The sequence below is a fragment of the Apis mellifera genome, linkage group LG1, assembly GCF_003254395.2.
Source record: "Apis mellifera strain DH4 linkage group LG1, Amel_HAv3.1, whole genome shotgun sequence".
Classification (NCBI taxonomy): domain Eukaryota; kingdom Metazoa; phylum Arthropoda; class Insecta; order Hymenoptera; family Apidae; genus Apis; species Apis mellifera.
In genome coordinates, this window is record NC_037638.1 from 2,315,887 (window position 1) to 2,342,178 (window position 26,292).

The following is a 26,292-nucleotide window of genomic DNA, read 5'->3' on the forward strand; positions in this document are numbered from 1 at the left end:
GAAACGCGGAGAAAGACGAGGGTGTTCGTTTATTTCTCTCGCGCGAATGCTGCGCGCGTGTATATGTATATGGGCTAACTTTTCTCTCTGCGGAAGACCGCAGAGCTTCCACGCGCATGGCTCACCGCAAAAGCTCGACGATGCGTTTTGCACGAACCGCCATGCGAGTCGCTCGCGCGCGCGCGCCCATATCGATGATACTCCCTCCCCCCCGTTCGTGCGTTTGTGCGTGCCCCTCTTTTTCTTCCTTCAACCGGTTACCTCGCTTAATTCGCGAAAATCGAGAATTCACTTCTGTCCTCCTCGAAGCGATCGACTTTGTCGATCGAATTTCGGCTCGGGGGAATTCGAGAGAGAGAGGAAAAGTTGTAAAAGTAATTCTTGTTAATTCCACTTGTTTGGAAAGGGATTTTTAATGAAGTTCAAGTTGATTTTTTAAGAACAGGGGAATATCTGAGAATTTTTCTGAGAACTCTTCTGAGAACTAGAAAGGGATAGTTAATATCGTTTTTCACTCTTCGTTTCTTTTTCTTAATAATATTAATGATATACTAGAAAGGGAGTACTATACTATGTATACTATACTATACTATATGATATACTAATTAATATCGTTCCTTACGATTACAAAGTGCTCGATAATTAAATCTTTCGAATAAAATTATCCTTTTCAAGGGATAAACTAATAATCCGTCAAATCCCCAAAGCTGCTTATACTCACGCAAAACCTAATCGACTTAATTCGCGTACAAGCGAGAATTTTATTCTTTCAAAAACTCGTTTCAAATCTTTCCAATAATCCGAGAGTTCGACGAGGAGGGAAACTCTCGTGGAATTTTCGAAAACGGTGGTAATTTTGGAGGAAGACGGAGGCGGGAGGAAGGTAGGAGGGGAAGGTATTTACAAGGTGTTCCCTCCCCTTGCTCCAGCCTTGCTCGGCCGGAGAGGAGGAGAGAAACTCTATGCATTGGATTCGCAGGTCAGTGGGTTGTCGCGTCGAGTCATTCAAACCGGTGTCACCGCCGCTCGATTTATCGTGTTCGTCAATCTCGGGAGAGTGACCTCCCGCCGCGGCTCCGGTTACCCATCCACCACGACCACGTATACGTGCCACGACGTGTACCGCCGCCGCCGCCACCACCCATCCACCACCGCCCCCGTGTCTTCTTATCCGCCTCCTTTGTCTTCCGCTCTTTCATTCCGCCGATCGATATCTGCGCCGCCGAGCGGATAGATAAAAAAAAAAAAAAGGCCACGGGCCCGTGATCGCGACAACCAACTCTCCTCGAGTGCCCCTCTTGCACGCTGCTCCCCCAACGCCCCCAACACGGTGTGGTAACCGTGTGCAACGACACCGCGAAGGAGGAAAGAGGAAGAGGAAGAGGAGAGGAGTCTCTTGGAAATGGATCCAAGTTTTTTCCTTCTCTCGTGGGGATATATTTATTTTTCTTGTTCTTCTTCTTTTCGAGATTCGTCTCGAAATTTTTGGAAATTTTCGATAGTAGATTCGATGGTGAATAGATCGTGGTAAATTATCTATCTTTGTATTTGTAAAATTAAAATGTAGAGAGGAGGAAAGTTTTTGATAGAGTTGAGATAATATTTATATATATATATATATATATATATATATACACGTGTGAAAAAAGTGATAGAAGGTTAAATTCGTTGTGGTTGTAAAAAAGGGAAATATATTATCTACGCATGTGTAAAAAAGATACGAGGTTAAATGGATTTCTCTTGTATTTGTGAAAAGCGGGAGAGAAATTTTTGGAAATTTTTGGAAATTTTCGATCGATAGATAGTGATCTCTCCTTGTATTTGTAAAAAAGGAGAGGAAAATTTTCGATAGAATCAAAGTAATATTCATATATATATTTACGTGTGAAAAAAGTGATAGGAGGTTAAATTGGATTCGTTGTGATTGTTGTGTTTGTAAAAAAGATGATACGAGGATAATTTGAAGTCTTTGTATTTGTAAAAAGGGAGAGGGAAATTTTTGGAAATTTTCGATAGAGTCTAGGTAATATTCATATATATATATCACGTGTGAAAAAAAATGATAGGAGGTTAAATTGGACTCCTTTTATATTTGTATTTGTAAAAAGGGAGAGGAGAAGGGAAATTTTTGGAAATTTTCGATCGATAAAGTCGATACTGGCAAATTATCTATCTTTCTATTTGTAAAAAAGGAGAGAAGGAAAATTTTCGATAGATTCGAAAATTTAATATTCATAAGAGGTTAAATTGGACTCGTGGTTGTAAAAAAAGAAAATAATCTACGTATGTATAAAAAAGATACGATATTAAATTGGACTCTTTGTATTTGTGAAAAGATAGAGTCGAATGATGGATAGATCGTGGTAAATTATCCTTGCATTTGTAAAAAGGGAGAAGAAAAAGAAAATTTTTGGAAATTTTCGATCGATAGATTCGAATAATGGATAGATCGTGCTAAAAAAATCTATCTTTCCATTTATAAAAAAAGGAGAAAAGAAGAGAAATATATTATCTACGTACGTATAAAAAAGATATAATACCAAATTGGTAAATTGTTCGGATTAAATCGGAAGAGAAACTCCCTTTAACGAAACTTTTATGATAACATATATCTCTGAACTTTGCTCCTGCCGACAACTTTCTCGATAATTTCCACAGATTCCACGATTTCCACCGATCACTATAATAATTTAATTGAGATTATTCACAAAATTTTGTCCAGAGAGAGAATCGGCCATCTCGAAAACTCGAGGGACAGAAAATCTCTGATCCAATCGAATTTCAGCGTTTCGAAAACGCTTTCGACAACTTTCGATCCGCTGTTGCTTCGAATAATGATCGAACGAGCGACGACGAGTTTCGAGTGGGATCACTCGCCGAGTGGTTCTTAAGCGACGATCGTCGAGGGGGCGCGAGGTGAAAATGAGGAATCGGATGGAACCATAATGCGCGATACCTCTGCTGTTTTCCTCCGAATAATGCTCGAGGGGCCGTGCTCGAGCGCGAAATACCCGACGAAAATAAGAGGAAATTAGAAAAAGAGAGGGAAAAATATACATCCGCTGAAAATTGAGAGAGGATAAGATCGACCTCTCTCGTTATTCCCTTCCCAAACTATTCCTCTTTCCTCCCCTCCAAATTCCTCCTGCTTCGACGACACTCGATTCGAAACTTTTCTCTTTTCGTTTACGAATAATAATAATAATAATAATAATTAAAAGAAGAAACAAAGCAAGACCGAAAAAAAGAGAATTTCTCTGTTTAAAACCCTCGAAAGAAAGAAAGAAAAGATTCACCGGAGAAGAAGGAGAGAAAAAAAAAAATAGTAGAGGTAAACATTAGGATCGTACGTTACAAAAGTCATATCGTATCGGGGAACCATTAATACACCGCGGAGGATAGTGGCGCGAGACAAGAGCTACGACGACGACGACGACGAGAGGACTACGAGGACCGCGTCACAACGGCCGTGGAAAAAGAGGAGAGAGAGAGAGAGAAAGGGTTGCATTGTCCTGCTCCACGATAAAAGGTTTCGCATCGTTGCAACCAACGTGCCTACCAACTCTGCTCCGCTCTCTCCACGCTCGGGACGAGGCGAGGAGGAGGAGGAGGAGGAGGAGGTTCCAGAAGGCGAGGTGGATCGGTGGATTTCGAGGGAGAGAGAGAGAGAAGGGAGGAGAGATGCGTATCGAGAGGAAAGGAAGAAAGGAAGAAGGAAGGGGGGGGGGAGAGAGAGAGATCGGGTGCAAGAGATAAAGGAGGTCGACGATAATGCCGCGGTGGTACGCCCCCTGGCGCAGGGGGCGCAGGGCGGCCATTATATCGTTTTACTTTTCCGTGCATACGCGGCTATCTCGGCCTGAGATCGACCTGAGTGCACGCGCACACACACACGAGAGAACGAAGAAAGAAATCGCAGGGGATCCGCGGACGAGAGAGTGGTAGTGTTATTTGTTTTTTGAAACACGTGTGAACGCGAACCAAAGCTCGTTTACACTTTTGCTACGAGCGTTATGGAAAAGGGCATGCTTTCACCTTTTCCCGATTCTTCATTGGTTTGCTTCACTTTTGGTAATTAACTCTTTGAAGGAGAAGAGAGAGAGAGAGAGAGAGGAAAAAGGTTTGTATCGCGTGGTTGCGAACGAGGCTCGCGACGATGACCCAGATGCACAAGTTTCTCTTGGGCGGAGGCACGTAAGGCTTAATAATAAATGTCCACGTTTTTGTTTAATTTTTGTATTGTTATGGTTAGGTTAGTTATATGGGGAAAGTAATTAATAGTTGAAGTATTGGCTCGATAATTTATCCTTCAAAAATGTAATAATGATAATTGCAAACAAGTGTAGCGTCGAATCTACATCTATTTCATTATATCAATTGTATGTATAGCTACGAGTAAATGTTATTTCAAGCATTTTGATAAGTAATTTTATTATTAAGAAATTTTTAACTAGTTATTTTTTCAATTATTTTTGCACATCGAAACGAATCTGATAATTTCCAATATTATTTTCAGATACCCATTCGAAAAGATTCTTCCAGTGATGAGAAAAATTTTAATAATCGAAAGTAATACGAATAAACTTGCTTCCACTATATATTTATTATTCAAAACGTGATGAAAAGCATGCATCAACTTTAATTTAAACTTTATTCTTAATTATTTATAACCAATTTTTCAATTCCATGATTTTTCATTATCAATTACTTTTTCAATTCCATGGGATGGTTTATTCAAAACGTGAAAAGCGTGCATCAACTGTAATATAATATAAAACTTTATTCTTAATTATTTATAACCAATTTTTCAATTCCATGATTTTTAATTACCAATTACTTTTTCAATTCCATGGGATGGTTTATTCAAAACGTAATGAAAAGCGTGCATCAATTGTAATATAATATAAAATTTTATTCTTAACTATTTATAACCAATTTTTCAATTCCATGATTTTTAATTAGTTTTTCAATTCCATGGGATGGTTTATTCAAAACGTGAAAAACGTGCATCAATTGTAATATATATAATATAAAACTTTATTCTTAACTATTTATAACCAATTTTTCAATTCCATGATTTTTAATTAGTTTTTCAATTCCATGGGATGGTTTATTCAAAACGTGAAAAGCGTGCATCAACTGTAATATATATAATATAAAACTTTATTCTTAACTATTTATAACCAATTTTTCAATTCCATGATTTTTAATTAGTTTTTCAATTCCATGGGATGGTTTATTCAAAACGTGAAAAGCGTGCATCAACTGTAATATATATAATATAAAACTTTATTCTTAACTATTTATAACCAATTTTTCAATTCCATGATTTTTAATTAGTTTTTCAATTCCATGGGATGGTTTATTCAAAACGTGAAAAGCGTGCATCAACTGTAATATATATAATATAAAATTTTATTCTTAACTATTTTTCAATTCCATGGGATTCCTTTATTATCCTCTGGAAAGAAAAAGAGTATCGATCCTCCCCTTCGTAGATTTCGATCGAAATAATCGCCAATAATTATGTAAACTCTGATCGATCGCTCTTTGCATACGAAATTATCACGAAAGATAAAACTGTTACACCAAGATAATCCTCCAATGTGTTAACCAAAGAAAATAGATTAGAGGAGCTTCAAATCGGGGGCGCTTGGAAAAAATATATACACACGCATATATACGTATATTGAAATTCTAGGATGGCATTCAGGATCCGTTCCTCATTCTTTCTTTTTCCTTTTTTTTTTCCCCCGCAGCAGCGTAGGACCCGAGAGGTGAAAAAACAATGGGCATACGACCCGAACCCTCCCCCCTCGTTTCGATCGAGCACGGAGAGTCTCTTTGCGCCCTTGTCTCCTTTCTTTCTTTCTTGCCCTCTCTTGTTCGCCGTCTCTTGCCCTCCCCCCTTCCCTCTCTCTCTCTTCGCTAGTTTTATTCCGGCTTCCTCTCTCGCCCACCACCCTTCCCTCATAGAATTCTTGTGCACGCCGGTGGCGCGCGTCTCGTCTCGCCTCGCCTCGCCTCGCCTCCCGCGCCTCGTGTCTCGTGTCTCGTGCAACGGCACAATGCAACTCGGGGATGCATTGTGGCTCGGCCTCGGCAGACGCCAAGCCGATACCGACCACCACCGACGGATCTATCCACGAGACGTTTCATTCCCTCTTCCTGCTCAAATTCTTTCCAATATATATTTTCGATATATATTAGTGAAAATAGTAGTTTTGATGGTCATTTGGTGTAATATTGTAATATGTATCGTCGACGATAGAAGAATTATTTTAAACCGATACCTTTGGATAATAATAAATATTACAGTTTGAATCCATCAATCTCGATAGAAGATCCACTTTATTAAAAATTCCTTCCATTCGGAATTGGAGTTTACAATCTCTTATAGTCTAATCCTAATTCGAAAGGAGGGGGACGAATATGTATTAATCTATAGAAGATCCATTTTATTAAAAATTTCTTCCGTTCCATGGTTCCTCTTCCTCTCCAAAAATGGGAATTTACAATTTTTCCTAATTCGAAAGGAGGGGGACGAATATGTACATCAATCTATAAAAGATCCACTTTACTAAAAATTCCTTCCGTTCCATAGTTCTTCCTCTCCAAAAATCTTTCCTAATTCGAAAGGAGAGGGACGAATATGTACATCAATCTATAGAAGATCCATTTTACTAAAAATTTCTTCCATTCCATAATTCCTCTCCAAAAATCGGAATTTACAATTTCTCATAGTCTAATTCTAATTCGAAAGGAGGGGGACGAATATGTACATCAATCTATAGAAGATCCATTTTATTAAAAATTTCTTCCGTTCCATGGTTCCTCTTCCTCTCCAAAAATGGGAATTTACAATTTTTCCTAATTCGAAAGGAGAGGGACGAATATGTACATCAATCTATAGAAGATCCATTCTAAAATTATTATAGCAATAATGGCTTCAACTCCTGTTTCATCTTTAGTTCATTCGTCAACTTTAGTTACAGCTGAAATTTATTTATTTATTAATTCGATATGTAAATTTGTTAGATTTTAATTATGAAAGTTATATTTTATTAATTTATAGATTAACAATATTATTTGCTGGATTGGTTGCGAATTTTGAATTGGATTTAAAAAAAGTTGTTGCTTATTCAACTTTTAGACAATTAGGATTTATAATAAGGATATTATCAATTGGTTCAACTGAATTAGTATTTTTACATTTATTTATTCATGCAATATTTAAATCATTAATATTTATGTGTGTTGGAAGATATATACATTATACGTATAGTAATCAGGATATTCGTATGTATTATGGAATATTAAAAATTCTTTCCGTTCCATAGTTCCTCTTCCTCTCCAAAAATCGGAGTTTACAATCTTTCCTAGTCTAATCCTAATTCGAAAGGAGGGGGACGAATATATACATCAATCTATAGAAGATCCACTTTACTAAAAATTCCTTCCGTTCCATAGTTCTTCTTCAAAAATCGGAGTTTACAATCTTTCCTAATTCGAAAGAAACGAATATGTACATCAATCTATAAAAGATCCACTTTACTAAAAATTCCTTCCGTTCCATAGTTCTTCCTCTCCAAAAATCTTTCCTAATTCGAAAGGAGAGGGACGAATATGTACATCAATCTATAGGAGATCCACTTTACTAAAAATTCCTTCCATTCCATAATTCCTCTCCAAAAATCGGAATTTATAATTTCTCATAGTCTAATTCTAATTCGAAAGGAGGGGGACGAATATGTACATCAATCTTGATAGAAGATCCACTTTACTAAAAATTCCTTCCATTCCATAATTCCTCTCCAAAAATCGGAATTTACAATTTCTCATAGTCTAATTCTAATTCGAAAGGGGGACGAATGTACATCAATCTATAGAAGATCCACTTTACTAAAAATTCCTTCCGTTCCATAGTTCCTCTCCAAAAATCGGAGTTTACAATCTTTCCTAATTCGAAAGGAACGAATATGTACATCAATCGATAGAAGATCCACTTTACTAAAAATTCCATAGTTCCATAGTTCCTCTTTTTCTCCAAAAATTGGAGTTTACAATCTTTCCTAATTCGAAAGGAGAGAGACGAATATGTACATCAATCTATAGAAGATCCATTTTATCAAAAATTCCTTCCATTCCATAGTTCTTCCTCTCCAAAAATCGGAGTTTACAATCTTTTCTAGTCTAATCCTAATTCGAAAGGAGGGGGACGAATATATACATCAATCTATAAAAGATCCACTTTACTAAAAATTCTTCTTCCTCTCCAAAAATCAGAATTCGAAAGAAGGACGAATATGTACATCAATCTATAGAAGATCCACTTTACTAAAAATTCCTTCCGTTCCTCTCCAAAAATCGGAGTTTACAATCTTTCCTAGTCTAATTCTAATTCGAAAGGAGGGGGGGACGAATATGTAGATCGGTTGGTTGCGAAGGAAAGGAAGGAAACAGAGAAGGAGGAGGAAAGGGGCGCGATGATTGCGGCGTAATCTGCTTTCGCTTTGCGCCACGGAAAAAGGGGGGAGGGTTGGCAGTTGTCGTTTCCTTGGATTGGCCCGGGGGTGGAATCGGTAGAATCGGCCGCTGTCGAGATACATCCTCGGGGGGGGAGGGGAAGGAGAAATGCGTCGTGGCCGCACATATATATTCGAGGAGGAATGCGATGGAGAGAGATCAACCCTCTCGACACGGGGATACATCCTATAAACGGCGGCAAGCCCCCAGCTACGCGTGGAGAGAGAGATAATCCGGCCCCCGGGGCCCGCGTGCGGTTGAGCGCTCGCAACAGTTACCATATTTGATTGTATCCCTTCTATCCTGCAGGAATACGAAATAATAACGCGTCCTGCACAGATCCAAACCCCGTTCCCGATTAATGACGCTTCGCGAACGTGCCTGGTTACATGGAGGAGGGGTGAAGATAGGGAAAAGAGTTGGGAAAGAAGGAAGTGGTTTGAAGGAATAATAAGTGGAACGTGGTCAGCTCGATTGTTTATTGAAAATGTTATCGAATATTAATTTATTCGTTACGATTGATTTAAGTTCGATTATTAAATTTTTATTAAAATTTGGCGATGTAGTTGGGCATTGATCTTTTAAAAAAGTAGCTAAAAGTTAAAAGGAGTAATGTTATTATTAAAATGTTATTGAATAACATTTATTCGTAGATATATTTTATCTATCACTGGAGGCATATTAATCCTTGATAAGATTTCGAATAACGTTAGTTTAAGCGATTATCGAATAATATTTATTCGTAGCTTATGATTGATTCCGTTTAATGGCGATTATATCGAAGTGAGTTCAATTATTAAATTTTGCCCGTCATTGTAAGTGTTTGGAGATTGTCGAAAGTTTTTGATAATAAACTAAATTTTGGTAAAGAATTGGATCAAATGTTAAAAAATGTTAGAATATATATGTATATAATGAGTTAATAAAAATAATGATTATCAAGAATCGTAGATACTTAAATGTTAGCTGAAAAGAAGGAGAAAGAAAATTTTACCATACATTTTTCTTTCTAACATGATAGTTCTCAATATTAATTTGTGACACAGAGAGGGAGTAAAATAATAATTTGTATCCAAATCTTTAATGCACTAGTAATACAAGTAATACAAAGTAATATATCTTGTCAGAATTCCTCGTAAGAATTCCTTTCACCACTTTGATACTGAAAATTGAAATAATTGAAATAATATGAACAGGATTCATATCGAGAAAAAACTAACCCAATCACTCATCGCGATATAACACGAATCTCAACAGGCAGAACAAATGTATCCAGAAATCATTTCGTTTCGAACATCATAACGTATCAACGCATTAACCAATCGCAATATAATTCCAATTTTTAAAAATCTTCACCTTAAACTTCCTCTCCTTCAAACAATTTACATTCTTACAATCGAAAGTCAAAATTCGCGCGCAACCTTAACCCAACCTTAACTCTTTCCACCTCGAAGGTGGATAAATCCGAGGATTTGCCGATGCACGTGTATTGCGGAGAATAGGAGGGGTGGAATAGCGGCGTTTTAATTAATTAATCCGTCGGGCGAAACGATACTAATATCAATGTAATTCCGGGTCCCGCCGCGGTTTCCCGCATGCGTGTGCACCGCTTTTCCGGTAATAATTGTTACGTTTAACCGAAGGACACAGACGGAGAGGAGGGGGGAAGAGGGAGAGGGTGGTGGAAGCGCGGTTGCAGCCGCGACCGACCAACCCGCGCGAAATTGTAACTCGACCGACGCAACATCCCTCTCCCTTTCTCTCTCCCTCTCTCTCTCTCCGTTCCTTTCCATCCTCTCTCCCCCTCGTTTCCCTCTCTTTCATCCCTCTTCCCTTTGGCGGCGACATCAAACGCGCGATTTCTTTTTCGGCCGCAAGGGTGGCGGCCAGGGTGTCACGAGCAGCGAAAAACAAACGCCTACGACGGGGGAGGAGGAAGAGAGAGAGAGAGAAAGGGGTGGGGGTTGTTCTCGAGTCTCTGGGGGTCTCCCGGAATCTCGCGCCCTGTCCTTCTCTTGTTAAGGGGGAGAGAAAGCGCACGATTCGAGTGTTCTTCTAAATTAGTAGAATTGGATTCAATTTTTTGTTTGAATATCTCGAAATTTTCTCTTCCTTTTTTCTTATCGAATATCGAGTCGCGTATGTAGCTTTTTGCAAGTTTTATTAAGGAAAATATGACGAGATTCGAGTTTTAAAATCAATGGAATCGAAGATTTGTTACTTTAATTTTCAAATATTGAGTTTATATTGTGTATTGTATATTGTGTATAAAGGTTTGTATATATCTTGTATATTTATATTACGAATCGAATGTGTCTATTTTGATTTCTGTTTCGACGCGAACTCAGTCGAACTAAGGCATCGGCACGATACACATCTACGTAACACGCTTTATTCTTATTTCCTTTATTAAATATATTCTTTCTTACCATTTTGGTCAAACTATTTCACAACTTATTTTTTAATATTAATAAAGAATGTTGTAGCTTGGATATTTTATATATTTTTTTATATAATATAATTTATTCTTATTTCTTGAATAAATATATTCTTTTTTACTGTTTTTTACTGTTTTGGTCAAACCATTTCACAACTTATTTTTTAATATTAATAAAAAATGTTGTAGTTTGGACATTTTTTTATGTATCATAATTTATTCCTATTTTTTGAATAAATATATTCTTGTTTACTGTTTTAGTCAAACTATTTCACAACTTATTTTTTAATATTAATAAAGAATGTTGTAACTTGGATATTTTATGTATTTTTTTATATAATATAATTTATTCCTATTTCTTGAATAATAAATATATTCTTTTTTACTGTTTTAGTCAAACCATTTCAAAACGTATTTTTTAATTTATTAATTTTTTAATTTTATCTATAATAATTTATTCCTATTTCTTGAATAAATATATTCTTTTTTACTGTTTTGGTCAAACCATTTCACAACTTATTTTTTAATATTAATAATTTTAATTTAATTTATTAATTATTTTAATTTTATCTGTCATAATTTATTCTTGTTTCTCGAATAAATATTCTTTCTTATCGTTTTCGTTAACTACAATTTATTTCTTAATATTAACTTCCTTCATTAAATATATTCTTTCTTCCTATTACTTTTCGAGTCGTTTCACAACTTATTGATAATAAAAGGTGTCGTGGTTTGGATATTTTATTTTATATTTATACTTTTCTTTTCCTTTTTTGGCAACATTCATACGGTCAATATCAATTATAAGATAGTTAGTTTGATCAAAATGAATGAAATTTCGAGACGGAGCGATTCTTTTGCCTCTCACTTACCCTTCTTTGCGTGCAGAATGTCCGCAGGATCCGGTGGCAAGGCCGTACAATGACTCGGGCTCAAACTGGGTTGCAGGGATGGAAATGGGCTGCCAGCTCCAGATGGATACCTAAAGTGAAATAAAATTTAGGAATGGAAATATCTCCACCGTTTAATTCCACCGCTCTCCGTCTTTTACTACATATTTTCTACATATATTCTCTTCTTTCCCTCTCTTCCTAACAATTTTCCAATTTTCGAGAAAGTTAGTTAATCTCGTAAAATTGTAATTAATTCAAATTCTTATCGTAATATAAAATTTGAAGTGAATCAATTTAATTTAATTTAATTTAATTTAATTGATAAACCCACCACGGATTGGGTCTTGGCCATCCAGTGGTTTGCCCATTGAGCAGTCTCAATTTATCGTAAACGCTCTCCGCCGGGCTGCCAGCGCCTACCCCGACGCCAACAGCGGCCACACCTTGCTGCTGCTGCTGCTGTTGCTGTCGCTGCTCCTTCTGCGCCGCCAAATTTCTCAACACCCTATTGATGGACGACACCTGAAACAGACGAAATACTTATTTATCGCAATCACGATTATTTCTCCAAAAAAACATCCCTCCCTTCCAATTTTCGATCAATTTCCTAAACTTTATTTTCCTATTTAAATTCAACCAAACTTAACCTACGACTCAATAATCGTAGATCTTATCAACAGCTAAAGAAAGGAAGAAAGAGATGCTTTTAGAATACAACTAACGAGAAGAGAATGAACGAGGAATACTCTCTTTTTCTCTCTTCTTTGGGATATCGAAGAAGAGAAGAGAGATGGAGAGGTTCCATCGGATTTTATTATAAACGCGAGGGCCTGAAAGCGTAGACGTAAACTGTGCTGGGAGACGGGGGAGGTTGTGCCCGATGAAACGCGACGAGAGAGCGGTAATTAAAACGATGATGCGGCGGCGTTGCGTGCCCTCCACGAGGGAGTTAATTACCTCAGCCTTCGATTATATCCGTCTCGCGTCACTCCAAGGGGACTTTGCCTTCTCTCGCCGCGAGGAGAAGCGAAGGGAACCGCGGACCGAGGCGTGCATCCGCCGATGAGGAGGATCCAAGGCAGCCCAGACGAGCGCCTGTCCCGATTTCCGCCCCGGTTAAAGGAGAGGAGATGGATCGGATTTTGGAATACTTTTTAGAATATTGGTAATTATTAGAAATTGATTATATTTTTGCGGTTACGCTTTCTTTCGGTGTGAAAGTTGAAATTAATTAAAAATTTCGAATATTAGTTAGTAATATTAGTTAATAACCTCGATCGTTAACGAAGTTACTTTATTAACTATCAAATCTTCCCTGTCGCTGGAACAATCCTTTCGAATTTAGAGATTTTTGGAATTTTCGAACGTAGCTTTATTAATCTCGTTAAAAAGAAAGAATTACGTACGAATTACACACGGATCTCGCCTCTGTCAAAATCACATTTGCCATTTCAGGCTTGAAATCGTTCTCTTTGGATTTAATTTAGGAATACACACGCCATTACCTAATACCTAACCTAACCTAACTTTTGGCTGCGTGAAAAAACAGAGCCGTGCACAAAGGCGACTCTTCTCTCGGAAGAGGGGGGGAAGGTTATAATGAAAGTGGAGGAAAATGAAAAATAGGAAAGCGGTACACATTCAAACAACGTGGACAAGTGGCACTCGCGATAAAGCGAGCGGAAAGGAAGCATTGTGGGATCGATTTCTTGGTTATGGTTACGATTGTCACTCGTTAACCACGAGGGTGACATCGGGACCCGCGAATGACATTTCGGTCGGCCGTCGGAGAAAAAGGGATGAATGGAAGGAAAAAGAGGGAGGGAGAGGAGGGGCAAACAGTCAGGACACTCGATGTCACAGCGGGATTGTCGTTTGACTGGCACTCCCGTTCTTTCGAACGTCGCCTTTGTCGCGGAAAGAGCCTTCCTTGCCGCAACGACTTTTCTCTCTCTCATTGTGTCGTCGCTCGTGACGTCGAGTGACTCCTCGACGTGACCGCTTTTGTGCGTGTCGTTGCGTCGTCGCGTTAAGACGAAACAAATCCATTCCATCCGTTTCCTTTGACTTTTTTTTTTTTTTTTTTTTCATTTCGAGGATGGGAAAGTAAAGATCGAGCGTAAACGGGAAGGAAAGTATTTTTCGAGCCAAGCTCCGATTATATTTTAACCCGATCGATTCGATATCGAAATGTGATAAAATGTAGATCGATATTTGGTAAGCAGTGGAAACGTCAATCGTGTCGTCCCATAATAGAATAGAAAATTTTATTATTATTCTGTGTAGAGAATGTATCAATCTCGAACATTTGTCAAAATTTTTAAAGAAAGGATCCAAGTATTGACTATCTTCAAAATTATATCTTCCTCTTTATCGAGATATTTATAAAAATCCAAAAGTCGATCAAAGTTTATAATAAAAGTATCACTATTTTCGAAATTATATCTTCGATATTTATTCAAGAAAAATCGAAAGGTATTCACATTACTATTTTGTCAAAATTATATCTTCCATCGAGATATTTACAAGCAAAAATTCAAAAGTCGATCAAAGTGCCTATAATAAAAATATTCAAATCACTATTTTCGAAATCTTCCATTTTATCGAGATATTTACAGGTAAATATCCAAAAGTCCAAAAACATCAAAGTGTCTATAATAAAAATATTCAAATCATTATTTTTGAAATTATATCTTCGATATTTATTTAAGGAAAATCAAAAAGTATCCAGATTACTATTTCCAAAATTATATTTTCGATATTTATTTAAGAAAAATTAAAAAATATCCAGATTATTATTTCCAAAATTATATTTTCGATATTTATTTAAGGAAAATCGAAAAGTATTCAGATTAATATTTCCAAAATTATATTTTTGATATTTATTTAAGGAAAATCTAAAAGTATTTAGATTTCCAAAATTATATTTTCGATATTTATTTAAGGAAAATCGAAAAGTATCCAGATTACTATTTCCAAAATTATATTTTCGATATTTGTTTAAGAAAAATTAAAAAGTATCTAGATTACTATTTCCAAAATTATATTTTCGATATTTGTTTAAGGAAAATCGAAAAGTATTCAGATCGCTATTTTCGAAATTACATTTTCGATATTTAAGGAAAAGTATCCAGATCACTATTTTCAAAATTATATTTTCGATATTTATTTAAGAAAAATCAAAAAGTATCCAGATCACTATTTCATCAAAATTACATCTTCCACTTTATCGAGATATTTACAGATAAAAATCCAAAAGTCGATCAAAGTGCCCATAATAAAACTATCCGGATCACTATTTTTTATTTTCGATATTTAAGGAAAATCTCGTTCCCGTCGTTAAGCATGCGCCAGCAGGCGAGAATATCCGAAAATATCGGGAAGGAGAGAGAGAAAGAAAGAGAGAGAGAGTCGCGGGCGTCCAAGGATTACGCGGCAAGTTGCGGGAGATTGGCCATGGGAGATTTTCGTTTCCCCGAGGTTTGTTAGAGCCGGTGTCAGGGTACCGCAGCGTTGAAGCGAGGTGACGTCTCGGACCCACGAGCGGAGTCACTGTCATCCCCCTCGGTGCGCGGCTATCACCAACGCGTTCCAAACACGAAACAGACGTGTACTCTCTTCCCCCGCCCTTCCGTGTCCCCCGACGTCCTCCACCTTCTCCTTCCTTTTAATTCTATCCTTACATATATATATATATCTTTTACGTATAAATATATCGAACACGATATATCAACTTTTTCATTTTCCTCCAGTAGGTAAATATCGAAGATGTTATTTCGAAAATAGCGATACTTTTCCATTTTCCTTAAATATCGAAGATGTAATTTTTGGAAATAGTGATACTATGGACTTTTTCATTTTCCTTAAATCAAAAATAAAAAATAGTGATCTGGATAGTTTTATTATGGGCATTTTGATCGAGTTTTGAATTTTTACCTGTAAATGTCTCGATAAAGTGGAAGATGTAATTTTGATAAAATAGTAATTTGGATACTTTTTAATTTTCCTTAAATATCGAAGATGTAATTTTGGAAATAGTGATCTGGATACTTTTCCTTAAATGTCGAAGATATAATTTTTGGAAATAGTGATACTATGGACTTTTTCATTTTCCTTAAATCAAAAATAAAAAATAGTGATCTGGATAGTTTTATTATGGGCATTTTGATCGAGTTTTGAATTTTTACCTGTAAATGTCTCGATAAAGTGGAAGATGTAATTTTGATAAAATAGTAATTTGGATACTTTTTAATTTTCCTTAAATATCGAAGATGTAATTTTGGAAATAGTGATCTGGATACTTTTCCTTAAATGTCGAAGATATAATTTTTGGAAATAGTGATACTATGGACTTTTTCATTTTCCTTAAATCAAAAATAAAAAATAGTGATCTGGATAGTTTTATTATGGGCATTTTGATCGAGTTTTGGATTTTTATCTGTAAGTATCTCGATAAAGTGAAAGATGTCATTTTGATAAAATAGTAATTTGGATACTTTTCGATTTTCCTTAAATATCGAAGATGTAATTTTAGAAATAGTGATTTGGATACTTTTTCTTAAATATCAAAGATGTAATTTTTGGAAACAGCAAGTTTTATTATGTGTTTTATTATTTAGTTTTATTATTTTACATTTTGATCGAGTTTTAAATTTTTACCTGTAAATATCTCGATAAAGTGGAAGATGTAATTTTGATAAAATAGTGATCTGGATATTTTTTAATTTTCTTTAAATATCGAAGATGTAATTTTGCAAATAGCAATCTGAATATTTTTATTATGGGCACTTTGATCAACTTTTGGATATTTAGTATCTCGATAAAGTGGAAGATGTAATTTTGATAAAATAGTGATCTGGATATTTTTTAATTTTCTTTAAATATCGAAGATGTAATTTTGGAAATAGCAATCTGAATATTTTTATTATGGGCACTTTGATCGACTTTTGAATTTTTATCTGTAAATATCTCGATAAAGTGAAAGATATAATTTTGATAAAATGATAATTTTGATAATAATCTGGATACTTTTCAATTTTCCTTAAATGTCGAAAATATAATTTTGGAAATAATGATCTGGATGGATTTTTCGATTTTCCTTAAATCAAAAATAAAAAATAGTGATCCGGATAGTTTTATTATGGGCATTTTGATCGAGTTTTGAATTTTTACCTGTAAATATCTCGATAAAGTGGAAGATATAATTTTAATAAAATAGTAATTTGGATACTTTTCGATTTTCCTTAAATATCGAAGATATAATTTTGGAAATAGTGATCTGGATATTTTTCGATTTTCCTTGAATAAATATCGAAGATGTAATTTTGGAAATAGCAATCTGGATGGACATATCGAACTAATTAATACTTTCGAAAATATCTCCAAGCTTCCATCATTCATCTTGAACGATCGTCCTAATCATTTCTTCGTAAGTGAAAATAATTTTTGAATATCCGAATTCCAACTGCGAGACTTCTTTCTCACTGAATTCAGTTTCAAAAGATCGAAACGAGAGAATAAAAAAAATTGAGATCGTCAGATTAATTCGGGAATCGATAATTAAATCGATCGTTCGAGTCTGAAGAAATCTTGCAAGAATAATAAATTTTTCCTTCTTTTTCTTTTTTTTTTTTCAGGAAGATTTTCACGCGAACGTGAAAACGCGCGGAAGGAAATACAGAGGAGAATAAATTGCGGAACTATCGGCAGCAGGAGGACGTAGCCCGGTCGGTGGAAATTCTTTTACGACTTGGCCGGGATTTATACGAGCTGTAAGTGACAGAAGCGAGGAAAGCTGGCTGGAGGATAAATAAAAGATACGACGGCCGAGGTGCGCTGCTACACGCTGCTTCCTTCCTTCGCTTCCTTCGTTAATCCATTTGCATTCGTAAGTGCGATTCGTCCGATTTTTCCGCCCGTCCCGTTGATACGGCGTTCGTATAATACGGTCGTCGAATGGTACAACTGTTTAATTTATCAGAGTTGGAGGCATTAAGGAAAGGAAAAGGTTAAAGAATAGAGTAATCGTTCGAGTAATAACATATTATAATCGATTTCTCGCGATTGTTATTATTTATCGTCTCGAACGATAAATATTATCGAATTATGAATTCAATTTCTATTTAATCTTAATCTCCATCATTGAAAAATTAGTATTTGTTACAGATCAATTTTTCACTGTAATAATCACGATTATTATTAGGTTTTGAACGATAAATTCAAGTAAGTTTATTCCAGTTTACGAACGTTTCAATATTTTTAGAATTATTTAGGAAGATCAGTTTAACACGAATTTTCTGAAACAATTTTCTTTTTTACAAAATTCGTAAAATATCTAAACTATTATCTATTATCTAATTACCAAAAATTTCTTTTTTATCTCTTTCATTCATAACAATATGATTAATAATTAATCCAAATCCAGGTAAAATTAAAATGTAAACTTCTGGATGAGCAAAAAATCAAAATAAGTGTTGGTATAAAATAGGATCACCATCTCTCCTCTATTGGATCAAAAAATGATGTATTAAAATTACTAGAACTGGTAATGATATAATTAATAAAATTGCTGTAATAAAAACTGATCATAGAAACAAAGAAATTTGGTCGTAGTTTAAAGAACAATTTTTTATTATTATAATTGTAACTATTAAATTTAATGATCCTATAATCGATGAAATTCCTGATATACAAAGAGAAAAAAATTGCAAAATCTATTGGTAATTAGATAATAAACCAATAAACTTTTAGAGAAAAGTTTCAAGAGCCACGATATTCGATTTTCTCGAGATAACAAAAATGAAAACTAAATCTAAACTAAATACCAACAACTTTTATGTCGATGAAAGTTAAAAAAAACGGAGGAAATGGATTGAATTTTTACCCGATAAATCGTTATTATTAATCAAGATAACAAAAATGAAAATATATCTACTAAACACCAACAACTGTTGATGAAAGTTAAAAAAAATGAAGGAAAGGGATTGAAATTTTACACGATAAATCATTATTATTAAGAGATAACAAAAATGAAAATATATCTAAACTAAACACCAACAACTTTTATGTCAATGAAAGTTAAAAGAAACAGAAGAAAGGGATTGAATTTTTACACGATAAATCGTTATTATTAAGAGATAACAAAAATGAAAACTAAATCTAAACTAAACACCAACAACTTTTATGTTAATGAAAGTTAAACGGAAAAAATTGAATTTTTATACGATAAATCGTTATTATTAACAAAATAATAAAAATGAAAACTAAATCGAAACTAAATACCAACAACTTTTCTGTCGATGAAAGTTAAAAGAAACGAAGGAAATGAATTGAATTTTTACACGATAAATCGTTATTATTAACAAAATAACAAAAATGAAAATTAAATCTAAACTAAACACCAACAACTTTTAAGCGATAAAAGTTAAACGGAGGAAATGGATTGAATTTTTATAAGATAAATCAATTACTTGGAGATTTACGACGGGTTCGTTCCGAGAGATAATCCACATTGCGACGCAATCGTTATCGGATCGTTTCGGAATCACGCGAGGATAATATTATGACGTCTCTATCCGGCCACCCTTTTCGTCGAACGGCCACCCTTTTCACGGTTCATGCTAATTTCATCGATCCACCGGATTCTTCTTCGCTCCTATCGCGTTCTCGAGCGCCCCCCCGCCGCGTGTCCTCGTCCTCCTCCGTCACCCTTTTGTGCTCATTATAACGCGCCAATCGTCGCGATACACGCGCCGTCGAAAAGAGAAATTCGATCGTTCCAAGGATTCCCCTCGATCGATTTAATTCGCGATAATAAAAAATCGAGATGAAAGAAAAAAGATCCCTTAACAATTTTTCGACGAGATTTCGTACGAATGATATTTCGATCTCTGCTCAACTTTCTAGAATTTATTTAGCTTGAACATTTAAAGAGAGAGAAAGGAACAAAATCTCGATTACCGAAATTCTTAATTAATCTATTCTCAATTTATCCCAAATCTCCTTCAAAAGGAGGAGGGAGAAGGGAAAGAAAAACGAGAATTTGAAGAGTCGCAACGTGTTTATAGGAAAGGGATAATTCTTGCCGACGTAACACCGATGTTTACTCGTCCGCCGAGGACAAGTGCAATTTTTACGAGTGCTTATCCGCGCTAGTCGACGTGTTTCCTGCTCTCCCTCCTCCTCCCCCTCGATTCACGCGCGCGTACGAAGGGCGGAAGAAGGGTGGCGGCCTCCGACACTCCTCTCCCCCTCCCTCACTATTCACCTCGCTTCCGTTATCCCCGGGGTTCTGAAACGAGCTCCTCCATACATCACCGCTTTATTATGACGAAAACATCCTGATATACAGTAGTTTCTCGATCCTCGCGAGCCGAAATAACCAACCTTTTACGAGGGTTATTTAAAAGTCGTGAAAAGTCTTTGCCGCTTCCGTGCTCCCCCCCTCAAGCTCGCGGAGATACAAGAGTATGAGGGGTGAGAGTAGGGGGGGATTGCATCGAAGGTTCGTGAAAATTCGCGTGATTGTAATTCATTTTATAAAAGAATATAAAAGAAAATATTGGCGAGGAAATATATCCTGTGAATTTATTATAAATAAATTTACATATAAATTATATATAATAATTTATATATAATTTATATATAATTTTTAGATTAATTTATATAGAATTTATATATAAATTATCGATAAGTTCCTTTTTTTTTTTTTTTGGAAGACAGAAATAGGGAACGAAACATTTTTAATTGTTATTGAGTATATTTTTAACGTCATAGTCGGTATTTTATGAAAAATTTTATTTAATTTTGTATGCTTTATTTTTCTATATATTCGTATGTATTTTTTTAAATGTATTGATTAATTTTACACCGTAAAATTTTCTTTTCTATTCTGTATTAATTAAATGTTAACGCTTCTTACTTATATCTTTATGCTTTTTACATATATGACGAAATGATACAATTACAATGATGAAAAGCAACATCGTTTTCCAAAATTTAAATCTCCGTGTATAAGATCTCTCAAAATCGGGAAAAGAATAATTTATACGTTCCACGAATTCTATTCAATCAAACGTTAAAAAGTGTTTTACAGAATTTAAACTTCATCTATTTCATAATTGTCAATCCTATTTTCTATTCGACACACTAAAATTCCGGAAATAAAACTGGCATAATAAAACGGAAATTAAATTAATTTTATCTTCTTTTTAAACACGAAAATATCGATACTTTTTTCAACGAACTTGAAAGCATCCCTCGCCTATTGAAATATTCTTGGATGAGGAAAAAAAGCGTAGCGAGTTCTTTTACAACTCACACGAGAGATTTAAATCTTCGAAGAAAGGAATTCGAATTCGAAAACTTGGCTGGACAGAGATTTAATTAGAATAATAATAAGAAGAAAGAAGAAACGAATTAAGATCGTTGCGTGCGTCGAGTATCGCAACGATTTTACCGTTCGAAACGAGATACGATGACGACACGTGCTACCGCATCTCGACGCGTGCACGCGTTCCCGGCGAGAATCGCGCATAACCTGTCGTTAAATCAACCCCGCTCGCGGCGAGAACCACAGAGCCCGGTGCCAGAACCTAAATCACGGGTTACGACGCCGCGATTTCCACGCGGCGATCGAGAACACCGCGCCAACGTAATAAGAGTGTATCGTGTTATGCGGTTTCCGACTCGGCTCGCCTCGATGATGATGACGATTCAACGAACGTCCCCGCTTTCTAAAACACGAGCTTCTCCTATCTCGTTTCTTCCGATTTCCAGCGTGCTCGTCCACGAAGATATACAAAGATTGATCAAATACGTAATTTTCAATAATTTTCGCTTCTTACTTAATCGATTCGACTTTGCTTTTGGAAAATTATTAAAATCATCAGATTATTACGAATAACAATAATAATAATAATAATAATGTTTTTCGATTTATACACAGTTTGATTGTTACGAATAATAATAATAATAATAATAATAATAATAATAATAATAATAATAATAATGTCTTTCGATTTAAATACGGTTTAAATAGATGGAAGAAAATTAGGATCTCGTCGATCTTTTCTTATTTACTTATTTAATCGGTTTGATTTTGTTTTGGAAAATTATTAAAATTATCATCAGATTATTACGAATAATAATAATAATGCTTTTCGATTTATATATCGGTTTAAATATGATTTAAATAGATGGAAGAAAATTAGGATCTTTTCTTACTTACTTAATCGGTTTGACTTTGTCTTGGAAAATTAAAATCATCATCAGATTACGAATAATAATAATAATAATAATAATGTCTTTCGATTTATACATTGATTTAAATACGGTTTATAGATGAAAGAAAATTAGGATTTAGTCTTTTCTTACTTACTTAATCGGTTTGACTTTGTTTTGGAAAATTATTAAAATTATCATCAGATTATTACGAATAATAATAATAATAATAATAATAATAATAATAATAATAATAATAATAATAATGTTTTTCGATTTATATACGGTTTGATTGTTACGAATAATAATAATAATAATAATAATAATAATAATAATGTCTTTCGATTTAAATACGGTTTAAATAGATGGAAAAAAATTAGGATCTCATCGATCTTTTCTTACTTACTTAATCAGTTTGACTTTGTCTTGGAAAATTATTGAAATCATCATTAGATTATTACGAATAATAATAATAATAATAATAATAATAATAATAATAATAATGCCTTTCGATTTATACATCGGTTTAAATAGATGGAACACAGATGGTAGAAAATTAGGATGAAAAATTAAGATTTTCTTACTTACTTATTTAATCGGTTTGATTTTATCTTGGAAAATTATTAAAATCATCATCAGATTATTACGAATAATAATAATAACGCTTTTTGATTCGAGGTATAGATCGGTTTAAATACGGTTTAAATAGATGGAAGAAAAGTAGGATCTTGTCGATTTTTTCTTATTTACTTATTTATTAATCGGTTATTAATCGGTTTGATTTTATTTTGGAAAATTATTAAAATCATCAGATTATTACGAATAATAATAATAATAATGTTTTTCGATTTATATATCGGTTTAAATATGGTTTAAATAGATGGAAGAAAATTAGGATCTTTTCTTATTTACTTAATCGGTTTGACTTTGTCTTGGAAAATTAAAATCATCATCAGATTACGAATAATAATAATAATAATAATGCCTTTCGATTTATACATCGGTTTAAATACGATGGAAGAAAATTAGGATCTCGTCGATCTTTTCTTACTTACTTAATCAGTTTGACTTTGTCTTGGAAAATTATTAAAATCATCATTAGATTACGAATAATAATAATAATAATAATAATGTCTTTCGATTTATACATTGATTTAAATACGGTTTAAATAGATGGAAGAAAATTAGGATTTAGTCGATCTTTTCTTACTTACTTAATCGGTTTGACTTTGTCTTGGAAAATTATTAAAATCATCATTAGATTACGAATAATAATAATAATAATAATGCCTTTCGATTTATACATCAGTTTAAATAGATGGAATAGAAAATTAAAATCTTTCCTTACTTATTTACTTAATTAGTTTGTCTTGGAAAATTATTAAAATTATCATCAGATTATTACGAATAATAAAGATCGGTTTAAATACGATTTAAATGAAGATGGAACACAGATGGAGAAAGAAAATTAGGATCTTTTCGAATTACTTAATTCGCCTGTGCGAAATAATTCGACGACGTTCCTCGATCAATCCCCCTCCCCTTTCCTTCCCCCATCTCGAACATCTGTTATCCAATCCTTATCTCATCCATCCCCTCTCCTCTCCTTCTCTCCCGCGAGTCGAGAGATGGATATAATCCAGAAAATCGTGCACGTGCCCTCGATTCTCGAAGACCCGTGGATCGTAGGAATCCGTGGATGGCGAGGGGGGCAGAGGGTTGCTGGTGGCGCGTTCTCCACGGTGCGTGCACAGGAGGCAATAACGCTCGACGCGTGCCGCCCACCCCTCTTACTATCGCTCCGGGGGACCTCCTGCCGCGTTGCTAAATACCGCATCCCCCCCGCCCTATCTCCACCCTGTCGGTGTCTCGGAGGAGAGGAGAGCAGACCCCCCCCCCCTCCGTCTCAGCCGCCGAAAACTAAAACCCTCCCTTCGATCCCCCGGATTAAAAGCTGTGATTATGCGTGGCATCGGTTTAAATATATTCTCCTCTCTCTTTTTTTCCGCTCGAGGGGAAAGAAGAGGAAGGGAGAATTTCTTCTTCTCCTGTGTGTCAAGATTGTATTTTCGAAGAGGAATATATAATGATTTCTTTAATTCTGAGAAGGAAAGTTTGGAGAAAGTTGCACTGTATAATGTACTCGAGGGAGGGTGAGATTAATTTGAAGGAATATTTTTGAAATGATAGGATTTTAGGGAGGAGAGAAGTGTTTGGAGAGGGATTGTATGTGAAAAATGATCTTTCGAAGGGAAAAGAAAATTGGGTTGTATTTTGAACGAAATTAAAAAAGCAAAATTCTTCGAGATTCCGTTAAAAATAATCCTCGATTAGTTATGTATAATTTTACCTTTGAAAAGTTTTTTTTCAAATCATTGATGAGATTGCACGATTGTGATTTCCGAGAATACTTTTAGAAACGGAATTATCTCATTTTTCAGAATATATCGTCTGAAAAATGTTTTACGAGGGAATTAAATTGTACGTGTATGTTGGAAAACACGGTGTTGCGGAACGTACGCTTTAAAAAAAAAAAAGAAGAAACGCATTGTCAACGCAATTTTCAAGCTTAAAAATTAAAAATTCAAACAACCGTAATCGATCGATACGAAACAAAATCCTCGAAATAAAATCGTCCTTGATCTCGACGACGACAACAACAACTTTTTCTCCGCTCCATCAATCGAGGCATCAAGATTTTCGCTGCCGGATAGGGGGGGACGAGGAGGGGGGAAGAGGTATTCCATTTCATCTCCATTTCAGAATCGAGCTTTTCACCTCTTTTCCTCCACTTCGCTCTTCGTTTCGCTTTCTTGTTTTTCTTCTCCATCCACCGGGTTTGCCAGGTCCTCCCCCCTCCCTCCACCGCCCCTGTGTCCGTTTAAATTGCGAATGCCGCGCGTTCCTCGACTTCTATTTAAATGTAATTTGTATCTTGCCCGCGCGATCGCTCTACCATCCACCCCTTTCCACCCCCTCCCCTCTCCTTTCCCGCGTCTTTCTTTCACATTGTTCCAACGCTCGCTCTCTGCGCAACTAGGAGTTCTTTTTTTTTTTCCCCTCTTCCAAGTATTATTATATTTCCCTTCTACATCCTTCTTATCTCTCTCGTCTTTCGAACTCGTGAACGGACGAATTTCGTATTTATATATGTGTATGAAAGGATACGAATTATTATGCGTAGAGATTATGCGTAGAGATTCTTCTTGAAAAGGATCGATAAAATTTTAGGCGCGTTGCGATCGTAATGTATTGCGTGTGTGGTTATAGGTGATGTAGGTGATAAGTGAATATTTTTATTTCTTCCAAATTTCTGTGTGCTTCGATCTCTCGAATAAGAATATATAGAATATGGAATTAATAATGATTGGCGAAAAATTGTTGATGAAACGAAACGTTTCCAATAAGAACACAGGATTAATTGGCGAAATATTGGTCGAGCCATCGATTCAATGAAATGAGATAATAAACGAATTTTTATGTAACTACGAAGACAGATATCTGTGGTTTAACATTTCTTCCAAATTTCTATACGCTTCGATCTCTCGAATAAAAATACGAGATTAACGAAATTGGAGAAAAATTCCATGAAGTGAACGAAGTGTGGATTTTTATATAACTACGAAGATATCTTTAACGTACATTTCTTCCAAATTTCTATATGCTTCGATCCCTCGAATAAGAATACAAGATTAATAACAGTTGGCAAAAAATTCAATGAAATGAGGTAATGAACGAAGTGCGAATTTTTATGCGAAATACGGAGATGGATATCTATGATTTAATCCAAATTTCTATGTGCTTCGATTCCGAATAAGAATTGGCGAAAAATTCAATGAAATGAGGTAATAAACAAAGTTTTTATGAATTACGAAGATAGATATCTGTGGTTTTACGTTTTAAGAATACGAGATTAATAACAGTTGGAGAAAAATTCCATGAAGTGAACGAAATGCGGATTTTTATATAATTACGAAGATATTTGTGGTTTAATGTATATTTTTTCCAAATTTCTATACGTTTCGATCCCTCGAATAAGAATACAAGATTAATAACAGTTGGCCAAAAAATCAATGAAATGAAGTAATGAACGAAATACGAATTTTTATGCGAAATATGAAGATAGATTATTTGTGATTTAATCCAAATTTCTATGTGCTTTGATTTTTGATAAGAATACGGGATTAATAACAATTGGCGAAAAATTGACGACGA

The 26,292-nt window shown here is 35.0% G+C and overlaps 1 protein-coding gene across 5 annotated transcripts in view; it reads right to left on the minus strand.

The window, feature by feature from the left end:
• The window catches only part of LOC724238 (paired box protein Pax-6), a 110,104-nt gene that overhangs the window by 40,112 nt on the left and 43,700 nt on the right, over positions 1-26,292 (minus strand). For all 5 annotated transcript variants that reach the window (XM_016911229.2, XM_006559854.3, XM_016911215.2 and 2 more), the window contains exons 5-6: positions 12,188-12,378; positions 11,836-11,945 (exon numbers count right to left, since the gene is read on the minus strand). In XM_016911229.2, coding sequence (XP_016766718.2) covers positions 11,836-11,945; positions 12,188-12,378 — 301 coding nt within the window. The remainder of the gene's footprint in view (positions 1-11,835; positions 11,946-12,187; positions 12,379-26,292) is intronic.